The sequence below is a fragment of the Schistocerca serialis genome, chromosome 4, assembly GCF_023864345.2.
Source record: "Schistocerca serialis cubense isolate TAMUIC-IGC-003099 chromosome 4, iqSchSeri2.2, whole genome shotgun sequence".
Taxonomy (NCBI): domain Eukaryota; kingdom Metazoa; phylum Arthropoda; class Insecta; order Orthoptera; family Acrididae; genus Schistocerca; species Schistocerca serialis.
This window is the reverse complement of record NC_064641.1, coordinates 604,655,802-604,675,502: the sequence shown is the minus strand read 5'-3', so window position 1 is coordinate 604,675,502 and position 19,701 is coordinate 604,655,802. Positions and strand designations below refer to the sequence as shown.

The following is a 19,701-nucleotide window of genomic DNA, read 5'->3' as shown; positions in this document are numbered from 1 at the left end:
ATCCATTATCACTTCTTACGATCTTCATACGAAGATACTGTTTCACTTCACCTAAATCATACATATCAAATTCAGACTTAAGTTGTTTCTTGAAACTATTCATCGAACTTTCACCTTTTGTCAAAATAAAAATATCGTCGATCCATATCGCTAAAACTATAGTTTCTTCATTATTTCTTCTGTGATATACACTGAAGCGCCAAAGAAACTGGTATAGGCATGCATATTCAAATACAGACATATGTAAACAGGGAGAGAACTGCAATTTGGGTGGCAATGCCTATACAAAACAATAAACATCTGGCCCAGTTGTTAGATCCGTTACTGCTGCTACAATGGCAGGTATCAAGATTTAACTGATTTTGAACGTGGAATTATAGTAGACGCCCGAGCGATGGGACACAGCATCTACGAGATAGCAATGAAGTGGGAATTTTCCCATACGGCCTTTTCACAAGTGTTCTGAGAATATAAGGAATCTAGTAAAACACCAAATCTCTGTCATTGCTGTGGCCGGAAAAAGATCTTGCAAGATCTTGACCAATGACAACTGATGAGAACCGTTCAATATTAGAGAAGTGCAGCCCTTCTGCAAACTGCTTTAGATTTCAATGCTGGGCCATCAACAAGTGTCAGTGTGCAAACTTTACACCCCACCTGGTCCCATCAACACCAACATTGGACTGTTTATGGCTTGAAACATGATGCCGGATCGGACGAGTTTCGTTTCAAATTGTATCGAGCGGATGGACATGGAGACAACCTTATGAATCCATGGACCCTGGACGTCAGCAGGGGACTGTTCAGGCAGGTGGAGGCTATGTAATGGTGTGAGGCGCATGCAGTTGGAGTGATATGGTACCTCTGATACGTCTAGATACGACTCTTGCAGGTGATATGTACGTAAGTATCCTGTTTGAGCATCTGCATCCATTCATGACCATTATGCATTCCGACAGACTTGGACAAATCCAGCAGGACAATGTAACACCCCACACATCCAAAATTGCTACAGAGTGGCTCCAGAAAAATTCTTCCGAGTTTAAACACTTCCGCTGGTCACTAAACTCCCCAGACATGAACATTATTGAACATATCTGGGATGCCTTGCAACATGCTGTTCAGAAGAGATCTCCACTGCATTGTACTCTTACGGATTTATGGACAGCTGTGCAGGTTTCATGGCGTCACTTCCCTCCAGCACTACTTCAGACATTAGTCGAGCACATGCCACGTCATGTTGCGGCAATTCTGTGTGCTTGCGGGAGCCTTTCATGATGTTAGGTAGGTGTACCAGTTTCTTTGGCTCTTCAATGTATATACCACGATCAGCTGACAATCGGTTCATTTTCATCCTTGTTAATGCTTTATGTAAGCACTGATTCCAACAGTATCCCCTCTATTCAAGACCATACATGCTGGTTTTCAGATGCCAAATTTTGTACCTTCCTTGAGACTTTTCTTGGCTTCCTCTGGCGGAATCGCAAAAAATTCTTATTTCAATTCTCCATTGAGATATGCGGTCTATACATCCATGTGGTGGATTAATAAATTTTCCTTTACAGCAAGGGACAGGAGTTTCTTACAAAAGCATATTTCACAACAGGTGAGAACGTTTCTTGGTAGTCTAAGCCCTCTATCTGAGAGCAGCTTTTAACTACCAAACAAGCTTCAAAATTTGGTTTGCATCTTCTGGGTGTTTAATACTAAAGACCCATCTAACTTGCAATAGTTTCTTTTGTTGTGGTACATCAACTCATTCATAAGAATCGTTCTTGGAGAAAGATTGTGATTCCTTTTCTATAGCTTTTTTCCAATTATCTGCGTTTGGGCTGGCCAAGGCTTCTTCAACTGTAAGAGAATCATTGTTAAATGTCTGAGCAGGCATATACATCTCATAATCTGGATACAAATTAGGTATTCTTGTATGTGATCAACGCCATAAATTTAGATCCTACGCTGCTGGAGTTTCCTGGATCTCGTTATCCATTTTATCTTCAATAAACCAATTTGACTTTTCCTAAACAACTCCTTCACGCCCTTTTGATTGTAAATTTACTGATGATTTTGCATGTTCTTGGACATCTTCTTCGAGATTAATATGTACACACATTTTTTCACAGTTTCTTTTGTTTTCACCAAATTATAAAAATGCTACATCTACGCTAGTTATTACCCTTTTATTTCTAGGATTTATGACTCTGTAACCTTTGAAATCTTCGCAGTATCCATTAAAAATATATTTTTTCAGATTTAGGGTACCATTTTCTTCTATGTTGTTTTGGAATTTGTACCATGACCGTACATCCAAAAATTATTAGATGAACAAGATCAAGTTTCTTTCTAATTCAAACTTTATTTGGAGTCTTGTTTGTTACACTGTAGTTGACGATCTGTCAGTCAGATACAATGCAGTTGATATTGCTTCTGTCCAGTAACATTTTGGTGGTCCTGCATCCTTTAACATGCTCCTTGCTTTCCCTACAATTGTTCTGTTAGCTGTTCTGCTACTCTGTCTTGAGCAGAACTACAGCGAATTATAATTTGATGTCGGATTCAAATTCACTCAGATGATGCCCAAACTCTTTCCTGACATACTCAGCACCACTGTCTGATGCGATAACTTTTATCCTCTAACCACTCTGTGTTTCAACCATGATGGGAAAAGTGGCAAATATTTCTCTCATTTCTAAGGAGATAAACGTGGGTATATCTTGAAAAATCATCAAACAAGGTTAAGAAATAACAACTGCCTCCTGTAGATTCTTCTTTCATATGCCCACAGAGGTCTGTGTGCATCATCTGCAAGAGATCAAAGTATCTATTTTTACTTGTAGTTGAAAGTGATCTGGTTTGCTTTCCTTATATATAATTTCACATGGTAAGTTACAATTAATGGTTTTCTTAGTCCCTGTTGCCATACCATTTAAAAAAGCCATACCTTTCCTATTAACATGTCTGAATCTTTGATGCCACAAAAAACTATTTGCAGAATATATTGGATAACTATTTTCAACTTGAAGAACATTTGATTGATACTTTTACTTGCTGTGGCTATAACTCTGCCACTCTGATCAGTTATTTCTACGCCATTTAAAGCAACAATTACCTTGTTGCCATTATTCACTATTTCACTCACAGAAATCAAAGTTGTGGCAGCATTCTTCACAAAATATAAATTATGTGCTGTAATGTCTTGTGATTCTTCTTTGACATTAAATTCAAAGTTTACCTTTCAAACCGGTTCACAAAGTAATTGCAGCAATGTTTGTTTTTGGAGAATTATCATATAAAACTGATTAGTCTTTGGTAATATGCATTGAAGCTCCAGAAACCAGGAAACAATCTGCACTCTTACTTTCAGTTTTACCACAGACAGTGACTGTCAACAGCCATCAAGAAATGTATAAAATGCATGTATGACCATAAGGTGTTTTTATCATAAACCCAAACATCGACCAATTTGTCATGGACAATCTTTATGGATAAGGGTTAAAATGTTTTAAGCCACAACAGTACATTTGTCAGTACTTAAATAATGTGTAGAGCATGTTATGAGTATCAATGTATGACACAAGACTGCTATGTGTCCACTTGGTAAGTTTGCTTATACTGTGTCATATATGGATACTCATGACAATCTCTACACATTATTTAAGTAATGACAAATGTAATGTTGGGGCTTAAACCATTTTACCCTAACCTATTAAGAAGGTCCGTGACTGAACCTAATCTATATTTGGGTTTAAAATAAAAGGAGCTGATGGTCAAACATTCATTTTATACTTTACCATAAGAATAATATTCAGTAAGTGCCTTCCTTTCTGGATCATTTGAAACCTGACTTTTTTTCTTATGTACTTGTTTTCTCCCCTGCACTGCGATGCAAAATGTCCCATTCCTCGGCATTTATAACATCGAACAGATTTCTTCTTTTTATATTTTGAATATAAAACTGTTTCCTTGTCCTGGATGGGATATTCTTGTAATTTCTTACATCTATAATGTCTTGACGCTATCACCTGTAATTGGTATCCCTGATCTCTCTAACCCCATTTTTGTGGTGGTGTACTTATCAGGTAGTCCAGATAACAACAAGGTATCAATATACTCTTCAGTAATGTCGACTCTGATATCTCTTTGACGATTCTATGTGAAGATGATTTTGTTTACATTTTCATCAACATTTTTATACTTATCTAAATGTTTAGTGATAATCTCTCTTAGGAAAGCCACTTTCCTTGTTAAAGTTCCAGTTTGAAAAGCTCTTCTTAGATTGTCCCATACTTCCTTTACTGTGCTGACCTTTTGTACATGAACGTAATTTACAGCATCACACAGAAGAATTAATTTGTATTTTGCCTTATGATCTCTGTTCTGGAAATCTGGATCCATGAACTTTAAGGTATAATAAATGACAGCCCAAAAATCGTCCAACTGTAGACAGGCTTCTACTGCAAATTTCCAAATTGCGTAATTCTATTGACCCATGAGCTTCTCAATCTGTGGTATCTCGGCAGAAGCCATTTGCACATTTACATTGTAATTACTGTAAATTCTAAACTGTTCACAAACAATATTATGGTTTTCGCCATTCACGAGCCAAACTTATTCAATTGATTCTTCCTGGGCTCATAACCTGTTCTATTATTTATTTGCCCATTAAAATAATGTTGACAGAGTAACACTATTTAAGAACAATAATGTATTCCTAGCACTATACAAAGGCGTACTAGCGTGAATACGTAGCATAGACACCACAGAATAGGCTACATAAAACAGGCAAAGAGTTCTGCCGACATAACACATATTTTGGTCACCAAATTCCAACAGCTTTATTCCTACATCCACAGTTTTTTCACTTTTCTGTTGCGTAGAAAATGAGTTCAAAACAAGATGAAACAGGGTTATTATTAGAGTCCATCGAAAAGTATGTGTAATTGCTGGCATTGTGGAATGTTAGAGGAAATGAGTACATAAACAGAAGTGTTAAGAATAACGAAGCATATGATTTGTTGCTCAGAAATGGCCACAAAGTAAGATGTTTCCAAAACATTTAACTAATGAAACGTTATAAATAAGATTATGTACAGATATTTGTCTCTGTTTATACATTCATTATCTGAGTAGTGCACATATTATTGCATGACATATTGCCATAACTATGTCTCAGACACTATAAGATGGAACTGTAAAATTAAATTTCAGATCTTCGAAAGAATTGCCAGTAGCAAGGTATGGTAGCGTAATATTTAAGTGCTCACGCAGTGAAACTGCTTCTCTTATTGCGTCATTTTGTTTTTCTGGTGATGGGGATATGGGCGTCCGCCGGCGTTTTGCGCGCGATGAGGGCCGGGCGGCAAGTGGCCAGTTTATGACGAGAACCATTTCTAGTAATGTATCAAATGCTGGACTGTCGCCACGCAAAACTTATGATAAACTTTTTCTTTTCCTTTCCGCCTCAATTCTGTGAACAAGTATTTATAAGTGATCTTTGACGGTCCTTGAACCAATTTTTCATTCAACTTTTTTTCTGCTTGCAACAGCGTAGAGATAATACTATAGCAGCTGCATCGTTGTCGTCCAATTTTCCGAAGCGCAATATTATTGAGCAGTCCAGGAGAGAATGTCAATAATACTGTACTGTATTATAGTTAAAATTATCGTATATTCGCCGCGAGAGTAGTAAGATCTTTGAATGAAGAGGCGGCACTCGTTGTTGATTGCATCGAGCGGGAGAGTTATTATATGCCCTAAATTAATTTTTTTTTTTTTTCGTAAGATGTCATTGATGTCCCACTCTGTGTATTGAAGAATTTTAATTTATTCAAGGGTCTGGTAAAATGTTTATGATATCTTAATGTCATATATGGAATTGAAGGTCAGTTTTCTGTTGACCGGTATGGTGTAATAAAGATTACTATGCATGGAGCTGCCGTGATAAGTTTTGACAGCACATTGCAAAGGTTCTGCGGAGCTGACGAAGTAGAAGTTGGAAGTTTGAGTTTCGTGTTGTTGCTAAATTACTTACAATGAATTCCGAAGTCACAGAAATTAAAATCCCTATGCCCTGGGGGTATATAAGTGGTAAGTTTCACAGTAAGTTGAGTTGTTGTTCAGTTAAATTCCCGTTTAAGAGGACAGGATGTATTTCGTTGTCGGATTAAATGTAATTTTGGCTATGAAAGGAAACGTATTTGGATCGACTCTTTAATACACGAGAATGGGGTACAGTGACAGTTCACAGTATAGCCGTTTCGTGCACATGCGTGTAATTGCGAGTCATCGTGTGATAGTGGGAACGACATTTACTAGATGATAGCAGTGTGAGCGCATGAAAAACTAATGAGTGCCGTGCTGCTTGGGGAATTGTTTGAACAAAAATTAGTATTTCCCTTGTTCTGTTGAAGCAAGTTGTCCATTCGTGCAACAAACACTTTGCCAGGCGTTATAGCTAAGATTTGTGTAGATGTTTCAATGAAATGTGTTAGTTTTCGGCAGGCAAGACTGTAAATTTGGATCCTTAAAGCCGTCGCGTTCCTTCTTTGAAGTTAATCACAAATGTGTAAATGAATAAACAAGCAGAAGGAAGTCTGCCAAACACAGTATAATTTGATCACAGAACTACATGAAACTTGATGGTTTCATATTAGTACTGTAAATTAATACTCAATAAAACATTTTTTCGTTATATAGCAAGCTCATTGGCTAAGACCTCACAAATTGTTGATATTTTCTGACAGTTATGTTTCAGAACTACTGATCAGGCGTTAGTTACGATAAAATTGACTGCATTTCGCCATGCCCAGATGTTTTCCCTTTTATCTTCGTTCATATCGTCATGAAGTAGCATTACAATAATAATTTCATTAACAGGGCAATTAGTGTAGGTGCAAATCGGAAAGAGATGCCCCTTGACCACTGAGTGGAATGACAGATGACTGGACTTACTTGGTGGATAATTTGCTGTTGCTCACAATTATGGGTGTTGACAATGTGGTGAACATGAAATTTGTAGAGCACTTAATCACAGTGCATTCCTGTATTATAGGCTAGGGGTCATTCCACGTCAAATCAACAAATGAAACCATCATTTTCAACCTTACCCTCTTGGATTTAAATGGAATTAAGTATGCCTATAGTACTCATAAATAGTACCAAAAATTAATTTTTTCACATTTTTCTGATAAAAAGTTACTGAGTAATGGACTTTCAAAAATTGAAAGAATGACAAATTTTTGACTCGCATGGAAAGGGAGCTAGTGATGATGTTGGTGGAACAGTTAAACTACTTGCAGCTCGAACAAGTCTGCAAAGGCCATACAGTGATCAAATAATGGCACCAAAACAACTTTATATGTTTGCCAAGGATAACGTAGAAGGAATGAACTCAAAGTATGCTACTAAAGAAGATCACAAAAATGAAGAAATGAAACTTATGGAGAGATTTGAGAAATGCTGCAAAATTGTAGGGACACAAAAGCTTCACACTTTTATTCATTTTAGCAAGGACAAAATAATAACAAAAGTGTATTCAAACTCTGATTATAGCAAAATTGAACTGGTGACAAGTTTCTGACAGTGATACAATACTGTTCAAAGACATAAAAGGATATGTTGCTTGTGATTATAATGGATACTGGTGGTTAACCTGTGTACTTGAAAAAAAATCAGGAGAAGGATGAAATCACAGTTAGTTTCTTACATCCACATGGACCATCACCATCTTTTATATTTCCGAGTCATCCAGACGTTCTTTCCATAAGCGGTAGGGAAGTAGTGGCAATCGTGAACCCTGAAACTGCTACAGGGCGAACATATAAGTTATCCACTGCAGAAATGTTGATGTGCAACAGACTGATTAGTTCGAAGTATGAAGGACGGCACTAATAGGACGCCTATTTGTATATAATAGTAATTACTAACTGAATTTAGGTCTGATCTCAGGTATTCATTTTTCTGTGTTTCTTTATTTATTTATTTTTTAAGTTTTCATTTTGTATTTATTAATTACAGAACCATGAAACATATGTTGTTTTGTCAATTATAAGTTATTTTTAATTTCCACATTTTACAACAACATGCAGCTGGTGAGAAGTAGGCCTAATATCTAAAATAATTTAGTTTTTAGGAATTTTTAAAGCACCACCCTTAACGTAAAATTGCTCTTGATAGTGATCCCATGCTCATCCCAAGTTGAAACTTTCAGAATATGTAAATGTAAAGTGTATCTTTCACATATATTTTTTTGAGAGTTTTAAAAATACAGTTTTTCAGAATTCGATAAATTCAACAATGTTGTTTTTATAAACAATGTGTATCTATATATTGAACTAATGATGTTTGGTATCATATAAAAGCTCTTTGAAAGAGCTTTCCAATGAAGTAAATTTTATTGTTCTAGCTTAATTAGAACACAAGTTGTAAAGAAAACAACATTGTTCCGCGAGTCAAAAATTTGTCACCTTTTCAATTTTTGAAGGTCCATTACTTGATAACTTTTCGTCAGAAAAATGTGAAAAAATTAATTTGTGTCATGATTTATGAGTAGTATATGCATACTTAATTGTTGATTTGACATGGAATTGCGCCTAGGTGAAACTAAGATTTACAGTTATTTTCCATAATCTTTGGTGGCTTGCTGGAGTTTGGTTTGGTGTTTAAAATTAGCGATGCTTTATGAAAATGGGCGGAGAGTATACTGTTGCAAATTTTTCCATTCCTTTACTCCGTTACAAATAAGAGTATTTACATCCAGTGTTGTATGATTCCAGCATTGTTTTGTATTGATGTTCTCTGTTCCTTGTATATCAACTGAAGACGACAAGACCATGTCGTATGTCTCCCATGCATTCTCACTCACATACTTGGTAAATTCTCCAAAGTCTGGCTTGTGAACCCTTCTCTCTGCAAGGTTTTTCCCATTTCAATTTCTTAAATATTTCCGCGACACTAATTTCCCATCTGTAGTCTCCCATTATATACCTGTCCAACCTCCATTGCACTTGTACAGTCTCCTTTGACAGTATTTTTGCTGGGAATCCTGTACACTTGCAGTGTAATCAAACTATGGTCTTTTAAGGGGCATGTGAACTACTACTTTATTGGTCATCTGTACCTGCAAACATTGGATGTCTGCTTTATCCTGTAACATAATGGTGTGGCATTGTAAGTGAGACTTGGTTAGATGGTGACAGTTTGTTTGGGAGTTGGCAAAGTCAATTAATGGTAATACAAAATCGTGTTTGTGCTGACATACTGATCTGTAGAGTAGCCCGAGGTCTAGATTTAGTTGGAAAGTGATAGTTTGGTTGTGTGTTGATGAAGCAGTATTGAACATGAAGGTAGATTAACCATCATTATACTCTTGCATCAGGAATTAGTTGAGCTCAGACTGCTGTCCTGCCATCCATATTTTCATTGTTTGAAGTCAAACTGCACCTATTTACAGAGCGGTCTAAAGACTTGTAGTAATTTGTATAGATAATCAGCCTGTGTACACTCATGATAGTGTACAGAATTCTCCCAATCAAGCTGAAGACAACATAAGATTAAAATGTGTACTTGAGAACATTAGGACCTTGTGCTAGATCTATTCATGGGTATTTGAAGAGGAAGGGTAGTTCGGTATAGTGTTGCTATGTCTCACTGCCTTGGTCAGTGGCATCACTGCTGGCAGTAGTGTGCAATTACAAATTTTTAATGCACTTTATGCATTCTGTAGTTACATGAACCATGGACCTTGCCGTTGGTGGGGAGGCTTGCGTGCCTCAGCGATACAGATGGCCGTATCGTAGGTGCAACCACAACGGAGGGGTATCTTTTGAGAGGCCAGACAAACATGTGGTTCCTCAAGAGGGGCAGCAGCCTTTTCAGTAGTTGCAGGGGCAACAGTCTGGATGATTGACTGATCTGGCCTTGTAACATTAACCAAAACGGCCTTGCTGTGCTGGTACTGCGAGTGGCTGAAACCAAGGGGAAACTACAGCCGTAATTTTTCCCGAGGAAATGCAGCTTTACTGTATGATTAAATGATGATGGCGTCCTCTTGGGTAAAATATTCCGGAGGTAAAATAGTCCCCCATTCGGATCTCCGGGCGGGGACTACTCAAGAGGATGTCGTTATCAGGAGAAAGAAAACTGGCGTTCTACGGATCGGAGCGTAGAATGTCAGATCCCTTAATCGGGCAGGTAGGTAAGAAAATTTAAAAAGGGAAATGGATAGGTTAAAGTTAGATGTAGTGGGAATTAGTGAAGTTCGGTGGCAGGAGGAACAAGACTTTTGGTCAGGTGATTACAGGGTTATAAATACAAAATCAAATAGGAGTAATGCAGGAGTAGGTTTAATAATGAATAAAAAAATAGGAGTGCGGGTTAGCTACTACAAACAGCATAGTGAACGCATTATTGTGGCCAAGATGGACACAAAGCCCATGCCTACTACAGTAGTACAAGTTTATATGCCAACTAGCTCTGCAGATGATGAAGAAATAGATGAAATGTATGACGAGATAAAAGAAATTATTCAGGTAGTGAAGGGAGACGAAAATTTAATACTCATGGGTGACTGGAATTCGTCAGTAGGAAAAGGGAGAGAAGGAAACATAGTAGGTGAATATGGATTGGGGGGAAGAAATGAAAGAGGAAGCCACCTTGTAGAATTTTGCACAGAGCATGACGTAATCATAGCTAACACTTGGTTCAAGAATCATAAAAGAAGGTTGTATACCTGGAAGAATCCTGGAGATACCAAAAGGTATTCAGATAGATTATATAATGGTAAGACAGAGATTTAGGAACCAGGTTTTAAATTGTAAGACATTTCCAAGGGCAGATGTGGATTCTGACCACAATCTGTTGGTTATGAACTGCAGATTGAAACTGAAGAAACTGCAAAAAGGTGGGAATCTAAGGAGATGGGACCTGGATAAACTGAAAGAACCAGAGGTTGTAGAGAGTTTCAGGGAGAGCATAAGGGAACAATTGACAGGAATGGGGGAAAGAAATACAGTAGAAGCAGAATGGGTAGCTATGAGAGATGAAGTAGTGAAGGCAGCAGACGATCAAGTAGGTAAAAAGGCGAGGGCTAATAGAAATCCTTGGGTAACAGAAGAAATATTGAATTTAATTGATGAAAGGAGAAAATATAAAAATGCAGTAAATGAAGCAGGCAAAAAGGAATACAAACATCTCAAAAATGAGATCGACAGGAAGTGCAAAATGGCTAAGCAGTGATGGGTAGAGGACAAATGTAAGGATGTAGAGGCTTGTCTCACTAGGGGTAAGATAGATACTGCCTACAGGAAAATTAAAGAGACCTTTGGAGAGAAGAGAACCACTTGTATGAATACCAAGAACTCAGATGGCAACCCAGTTCTAAGCAAAGAAGGGAAGGCAGAAAGGTGGAAGGAGTATATAGAGGGTTTATACAAGAGCGATGTGCTTGAGGACAATATTATGGAAATGGAAGAGGATGTAGATAAAGACGAAATGGGAGATAAGATACTGCGTGAAGAGTTTAACAGAGCACTGAAAGACCAGAGTCGGAACAAGGCCCCGGGAGTAGACAACATTCCATTAGAACTACTGATGGCCTTGGGAGAGCCAGTCATGACAAAACTCTACCATCTGGTGAACAAGATGTATGAGACAGGCGAAATACCCTCAGACTTCACAAGAATATAATAATTCCAATCCCAAAGAAAGCAGGTGTTTACAGATGTGAAAATTACCGAACTATCTGTTTAATAAGTCACAGCTGCAAAATACTAACGCGAATTCTTTACAGACGAATGGAAAAACTGGTAGAAGCGGACCTCGGGGAAGATCAGTTTGGATTCCGTAGAAATGTTGGAACACGTGAGGCAATACTAACCTTATGACTTATCTTAGAAGAAAGATTAAGAAAAGGCAAACCTACGTTTCTAGCATTTGTAGACTTAGAGAAAGCTTTTGACAATGTTAACTGGAATACTCTCTCTCAAATTCTGAAGGTGGCAGGGGTAAAATACAGGGAGCAAAAGGCTATTTACAATTTGTACAGAAACCAGATGGCAGTTATAACAGTCGAGGGACATGAAAGGGAAGCAGTGGTTGGGAAAGGAGTGAGACAGGGTTGTAGCCTCTCCCCGATGTTATTCAATCTGTATATTGAGCAAGCAGTAAAGGAAACAAAAGAAAAATTGGGGGTAGGTATTAAAATTCATGGAGAAGAAGTAAAAACTTTGAGGTTCGCCGATGACATAGTAATTCTGTCAGAGACAGCAAAGGACTTGGAAGAGCAGTTGAACGGAATGGACAGTGTCTTGAAAGGAGGATATAAGATGAATATCAATAAAAGCAAAACAAGGATAATGGAATGTAGTCAAATTAAATCGGGTGATGCTGAGGGAATTAGATTAGGAAATGAGACACTTAAAGTAGTAATGGAGTTTTGCTTATTTAGGGAGTAAAATAACTGATGATGGTCGAAGTAGAGAGGATATAAAATGTAGATTGGTAATGGCAAGGAAATCGTTTCTGAAGAAGAGAAATTTGTTAACGTCGAGTATAGATTTAAGTGTCAGGAAGTCTTTTCTGAAAGTATTTGTATGGAGTGTAGCCATGTATGGAAGTGAAACATGGATGATAACTAGTTTAGACAAGAAGAGAATAGAAGCTTTCGAAATGTGGTGCTACAGAAGAATGCTGAAGATAAGGTGGGTAGATCATGTAACTAATGGGGAGGTATTGAATAGGATTGGGGAGAAGAGAAGTTTGTGACACAACTTGACTAGAAGAAGGGATCGGTTGGTAGGACATGTTTTGAGGCATCAAGGAATCACAAATTTAGCATTGGAGGGCAGTGTGGAGGGTAAAAATCGTAGAGGGAGACCAAGAGATAAATACACTAAGCAGATTCAGAAGGATGTAGGTTGCAGTAGGTACTGGGAGATGAAGCAGCTTGCACAGGACAGAGCAGCATGGAGAGCTGCATCAAACCAGTCTCAGGACTGAAGACAACAACAACAACAGTTACAGGGCTATTACAAATGATTGAAGCGATTTCATAAATTCACTGTAGCTCCATTCATTGATATATGGTCATGACACAAAACTCATAAAGTTTTGTTCGGCTGAAGCCGCACTTCAGGTTTCTGCCGCCAGAGCGCTCGAGAGTGCAGTGATACAAAATGGCGACAGGAGCCGAGAAAGTGTATGTCGTGCTTGAAATGCACTCACATCAGTCAGTCATAACAGTGCAACGACACTTCAGGACGAAGTTCAACAAAGATCCACCAACTGCTAACTCCATTCGGCAATGGTATGTGCAGTTTAAAGCTTCTGAATGCCTCTGTAAGGGGAAATCAACGGGTCGGCCTGCAGTGAGCGAAGAAACGGTTGAACGCGTGCGGGCAAGTTTCACGTGTAGTCCGCGGAAGTCGGCGAATAAAGCAAGCAGGTAGCTAAACGTACCACAGCCAACGGATTGGAAAATCTTACGGAAAAGGCTAAAGCAGAAGCCTTACTGTCTACAATTGCTACAATCCCTGACACCCGATGACAAAGTCGAACGCTTTGAATTTTCAGCACGGTTGCAACAGCTCATGGAAGAGGCTGCGTTCAGTGCGAAACTTGTTTTCAGTGATGAAGCAACATTTTTTCTTAATGGTGAAGTGAACAGACACAATGTGCGAATCTGGGCGGTAGAGAATCCTCACGCATTCGTGCAGTAAATTCACAATTCAGCAAAAGTTAACGTGTTTTGTGCAGTCTCACGATTTAAAGTTTACGGCCCCTTTTTCTTTTGCAAAAAAAACGTTACAGGACACCTGTAACTGGACATGTTGGAAAATTGGCTCATGCCACAACTGGAGACCTACAGCGCCGACTTCATCTTTCAACAGGATGGTGCTCCACCGCACTTCCATCATGGTGTTCGGCATTTCTTAAACAGGAGATTGGAAAACCGATGAATCGGTCGTGGTGGAGATCATGATCAGCAATTCATGTCATGGCCTCCACGCTCTCCCAACTTAACCCCATGCGATTTCTTTCTGTGGGGTTATGTGAAAGATTCAGTGTTTAAACCTCCTCTACCAAGAAATGTGCCAGAACTGCGAGCTCACAACAACGATGATTTCGAACTCATTGATGTCTGGCGAATCACTAAAGGGGCACATATCGAACATTTGTGAACGCCTAAAAAAACTTTTTGAGTTTTTGTATGTGTGTGCAAAGCATTGTGAAAATATCTCAAATAATAAAGTTATTGTAGAGCTGTGAAATCGCTTCAATCATTTGTAATAACCCTGTACATTTATACCCTCAAAGAAAACCCCTCCCCTGTTGTCAAACTATAGTCTGATATTGTCATGGTTTTTAATGTGTGTGAAAATGTTAAGAAAAGAAAACTCTATACCCCTGGAAGTTACATTAGTTTATCAGTTTTTATTTTGGTAATATTTTCATGTTACTAATGTCATTCACTGTTTGCTTCTTGAGTTGTGCCGTGTTGGGTTGGCTGTGTATAATGTATCAGTGACATCATCAGAGAGACAGACTTATTCTGTGATAATTTGATGCTGATGTATTAGACATGTAACCAGTACCTTGCCACTCCTGATTCTTAAAACATTGGCTGCAACAGGACCGTTGGTGGACACACAAGAGGTGCACCTCTGATACTGTGTGTGTATGCTGGTAGCCACATGCTCCAGTATGTTTAGTGTGGTATACAGGATTATCCAAAAAATGTTTACAAGCTGACATTGCAGATCAAGCATACAAAAAGGGTCATTAATCACATAGGAACTGGAGATTGCAAAGGCCATATGGGGTTAGTAAATGGCTTTGCAGTTATTCTGTCGCACGGTACAAATTGACGTTCTCTACAAGATGTGTATCAGATTTTTATCTCTAGATGCATTGAGGCATGCCTGACATCCAAGCTACATTGGATGGTGCACCCTCTCGAAGATAACTGTTGCATCTTGAAGACACCCTGCTGTGCAAAAATCCTGCCCCTTAGGTCCTCTGGCGATTTATACACAAGACCCTTCAGATACACCCCACAGGAAAAAGTCGACTGGAGACTGTGACCAGTCCAGCAGCCAAGGTTGCCTGCAGATGTGCACTCACTTGTCTGCTGAAACGCATGAGGGCACCGTCATGCTGAAATCGAATGTGGTGATGAATAAGCATGCCTGGCAGGAATAAGGGATATGTGCAACCATCAAGTCAGTCTGGGAGAATGTATAGGCCAATTAAACAGTCTTCAACAATGCCAGCCCACAGGTTAAGTAAATTTGCATTGTGAGGCATGCTTAGGTGTAGTATGTGGATTGACATCCACCCACATACACAGATTTCCAACGTTCTTCATCACACTGTCAAGTGGGAATGCAGCCTCATTGCTGAAGAGAACCCTCACCGGAAAACTTAAGTCTGCAGCGGATTCCTGCAGAAACCACCATGCAAATCCCAGGCGTTTGTTGTAGTCCCCCGGTTGCAATGTATGGATCCATTGAAAATGATAAACAGGCGCAGTCCTATGTCATGTACAATGCGCCAGGCGGAGGGTTGGGCGATATTAATGGCACAGGATACACCTCTTGTACTTTTTGACATATGCTGCACCCTTTCAAGAATACTTTCTTCTGCCACAACTGTCTATGTTGTTGATTGGCAACCAGCATCCGGCTTTTGCAAGTGGAATAAGCAGGTTTCGCACACTCAGTGATACAGGCCAGTGAGTAATGTGTGGCAAGGTACCCTTCTATCAGGATATTTTGCACAATACAATCGCACAGCTTCTTTGCCACTGCAGTTGATGTATCTCAGCCATTTCATGGTAAGTGTAGCTAGCCATGTTACTCTCAATGTTTCCTCGTCCTCTTGTGACGTTTGCGGTTCCTGGTTCCTGCGTGATAACTGATCCTCGTTGTACGCCTGATGTGCCATGCCAGCTTGTAAACATTTGTTTTAATCACATTGTATAATGCTGTATTGAGCATTAATTTGTATTTCTTGAGTTGACACCAAAGTCCTGCAAATTGAGTACAATATCTTGTTCAGCACTTTGACATTTTTGTTTTGTTTTTGTTTTTTACACATAGCATCAAAAAATACACTGTACCAAGTAGAGTGGATTGTGTGGCTGCCAACAGGCACACGGTGCCAAGCATGAATTGGTGCTATCCCTGCTGGTGGCCTCACAGTGGTCAAAGTGTTAAAGAATTGAACTCCCAATGTGTGAAACAGCTCCAGATGTGTGATTACTTTATAAATGAGTTAATGTGTTAGATGCATGATGTTAAGCATGTAAAACATTTGTTGTTGTTGTTGTTGTTGTTGTTGTTGTGGCCTTCAGTTGTGAGACTGGTTTGATGCAGCTCTCCATGCTACTCTATCCTGTGCAAGCTGCTTCATCTCCCAGTATGTACTGCAGCCTACATCCTTCTGAATCTGCATAGTGTATTCATCTCTTGGTCTCTCTCTATGATTTTTATTCTCCACACTGCCCTCTAGTACTAAATTGGTGATCCCTTGATGCCTCAGAACATGTCCTACCAACCGATCCCTTCTTCTAGTCAAGTTCTTCTAGTCAAACTCCTCTTCTCCCCAATTCTATACAATACCTCCTCATTAGTTATGTGATCTACCCATCTAATCTTCAGCAATCTTCTGTAGCACCACATTTCAAAAGCTTCTATTCTCTTCTTGTCTAAACTATTTATCGTCCATGTTTCACTTCCATACATGGCAACACTCCTTACAAATACTTTCAGAAACGACTTCCTGACACTTAAATCAATATTCGATGTTAACAAATTTCTCTTCTTCAAAAATGCTTTCCTTGCCATTGCCAGTCTACATTTTATATCCTCTCTGCTTCGACCATCATCAGTTATTTTGCTCCCCAAATAGCAAAACTCCTCTACTACTTTAAGTGTCTCATTTCCTAATCTAATTCCCTCAGCATCACCCAACTTAATTCAACTACATTCCATTATCCTTGTTTTGCTTTTGTTGATGTTCATCTTATACCTTCCTATCAAGACACTGTCCATTCCGTTCAACTGCTCTTCCAAGTCCTTTACTGTCTGACAGAAGTACTATGTCATCGGTGAACCTCAAAGTTTTTACTTCTTCTCCATGGATTTTAATACCTACTCCGAACTTTTCTTTTGTTTCCTTTACTGCTTGCTCAATATACAGATTGAATAGCATCGGGGAGAGGCTACAACCTATCTCACGCCCTCCCAAACAACTGCTACCCTTTCATGCCCCTCGACTCTTATAATTGCCATCTACTTTCTGTACAAATTGTAAACAGTCTTTCGCTCCCTGTATTTTACCCTTGCCACCTTCAGAATTTGAAAGAGAGTATTCCAGTCAACATTGTCAAAAGCTTTCTCTAAGTCTACAATTGCTAGAAATGTAGGTTTGCCTTTTCTTAATCTTTCTTCTAAGATAAGTCGCAAGGTCAGTATTGCCTCACGTGTACCAACCTTTCTACGGAATCCAAACTGATCTTCCCCAAGGTCGGCTTCTACCAGTTTTTCCATTCGTCTGTAAAGAATTCGTGTTAGTATTTTGCAGCTGTGACTTATTAAACTGATAGTTCGGTAATTTTCACATCTGTCAACACCTGCTTTCTTTGGGATTGGATTTATAATATTCTTCTTGAAGTCTGAGGGAATTTTGGCTGTCTCATACATCTTGCTCACCAGATGGTAGAGTTTTGTCAGGACTGGCTCTCCCAAGGCCATCAGTAGTTCTAATGGAATGTTGTCTACTCCCGGGGCCTTGTTTCAACTTAGATCTTTCAGTGCTCTATCAAACTCTTCACGCAGTATCGTATCTCCCATTTCATCTTCATCTACCTCCTCTTCCATTTCCATAATATTGTCCTCAAGAACATCGCCCCTGTATAGACCCTCTACATAGTCCTTCCACCTTTCTGCTTTCCCTTCTTTGCTTAGAACTGGGTTTCCATCTGAGCTCTTGATATTCATTCAAATGGTTCTCTTTTCTCCAAAGGTCTCTTTAATTTTTCTGTAGGCAGTATCTATCTTACCCCTCATGAGATAAGCCTCTACATCCTTACATTTGTCCTCTAGCCATCCCTGCTTTTGCACTTCCTGTCGATCTCATTTTTGAGACGTTTGTATTCGTTTTTGCCTGCTTCATTTACTGCATTTTTGTATTTTCTCCTTTCATAAATTAAATTCAGTATCTCTTCTGTTACCCAAGGATTTCTACTAGCCCTCGTCTTTTTACCTACTTGATCCTCTGCTGCCTTCACTATTTCATTCCTCAAAGCTACCCATTCTTCTTCCACTGTGTATCTTTCCCCCATTCCTGTCAATTGTTCCCTTATGCTCTCCCTGAAACTCTGTACAACCTCTGGTTTAGTCAGTTTATCCAGGTCCCATCTCCTTAAATTCCCACCTTTTTGCAGTTTCTTCAGTTTTAATCTACAGTTCATAACCAATAGATTGTGGTTAGAGTCCACATCTGCCCCTGGAAATGTCTTACAATTTTAAACCTGGTTCCTAAATCTCTGTCTTACCATTATATAATCTGTCTGATACCTTCTAGTATCTCCAGGGTCTTCCATGTATACAACCTTCTTTCATGATTCATGAACCAAGTTATGCTGTGTGCAAAATTCTACCAGATGGCTTCCTCTTTCATTCCTTAATCCCATTCCATATTCACCTACTATGTTGCCATCTCTTCCTTTTCCTACTATCGAGTTCCGGTCACCCATGACAATTAAGTTTTCGTCTCCCATCACTATCTGAATAATTTCTTTTATCTCATTATACATTTCATCAATTTCTTCATCATCTGCAGAGCTAGTTGGCATATAAACTTGTACTACTGTGGTAGGCGTGGCCTTCGTGTCTATCTTGGCCACAATAATGCGTTCACTATGCTGCTTGTAGTAGCTTACCCGCACTCCTATTTTGTATTCATTATTAAACCTACTCCTGCATCACCCCTATTTGATTTTGTATTTATAACTCTGTATTCAGCTGACCAAAAGTCTTGTTCCTCCTGCCACCGAACTTCACTAATTCCCACTACATTTAACTTTAACCTATCCATTTCCCTTTTTAAATTTTCTAACCTACCTGCCCGATTAAGGGACCTGACATTCCATGCTCTGATACGTAGAACGCCAGTTTTCTTTCTCCTGATAACAACGTCCTCTTGAGTAGTCTCCGCCCGGAGATCCGAATGGGGGACTATTTTACCTCTGGAATATTTTATCCAAGAGGACGCCATCATCATTTAATCATACAGTGAAGCTGCATGCCTTCGGGAAAAATTACGGCTGTAGTTTCCCCTTGCTTTCAGCCGTTCGCAGTACCACAACAGCAAGGCAGTTTTGGTTAGTGTTACAGGGCCAGATCAGTCAATCATCCAGACTGTTGCCCCTGCAACTACTGAAAAGGCTGCTGCCCCTCTTGAGGAACCACACATTTGTCTGGCCTCTCAACAGATACCCCTCCGTTGTGGTTGCACGTACGGCTATCTGTATCGTTGAGGCGCGCAAGCCTACCCACCAACAGCAAGGTCCATGGTTCGTGGGGGGGGGGGGATAAAACATTTATAATTGAAGAAATTTTAGTATGTCACATATCTTAATGCTTGGCATATCTCCTAAACTGTGTGTTGTACACAGATATAATTTTGCAGATTCAATCA

The 19,701-nt window shown here is 39.2% G+C and overlaps 1 protein-coding gene across 1 annotated transcript in view; it reads left to right on the top strand.

Moving 5' to 3' along the window:
• Positions 1-5,795: 5,795 nt before the first annotated feature.
• The window catches only part of LOC126475393 (probable serine hydrolase), a 37,183-nt gene continuing 23,277 nt past the window's right edge, over positions 5,796-19,701 (top strand). The window contains exon 1 of the mRNA XM_050103228.1: positions 5,796-6,087. Within this exon, the coding sequence (XP_049959185.1) occupies positions 6,033-6,087 (55 nt within the window). The 5' untranslated portion in view covers positions 5,796-6,032. The remainder of the gene's footprint in view (positions 6,088-19,701) is intronic.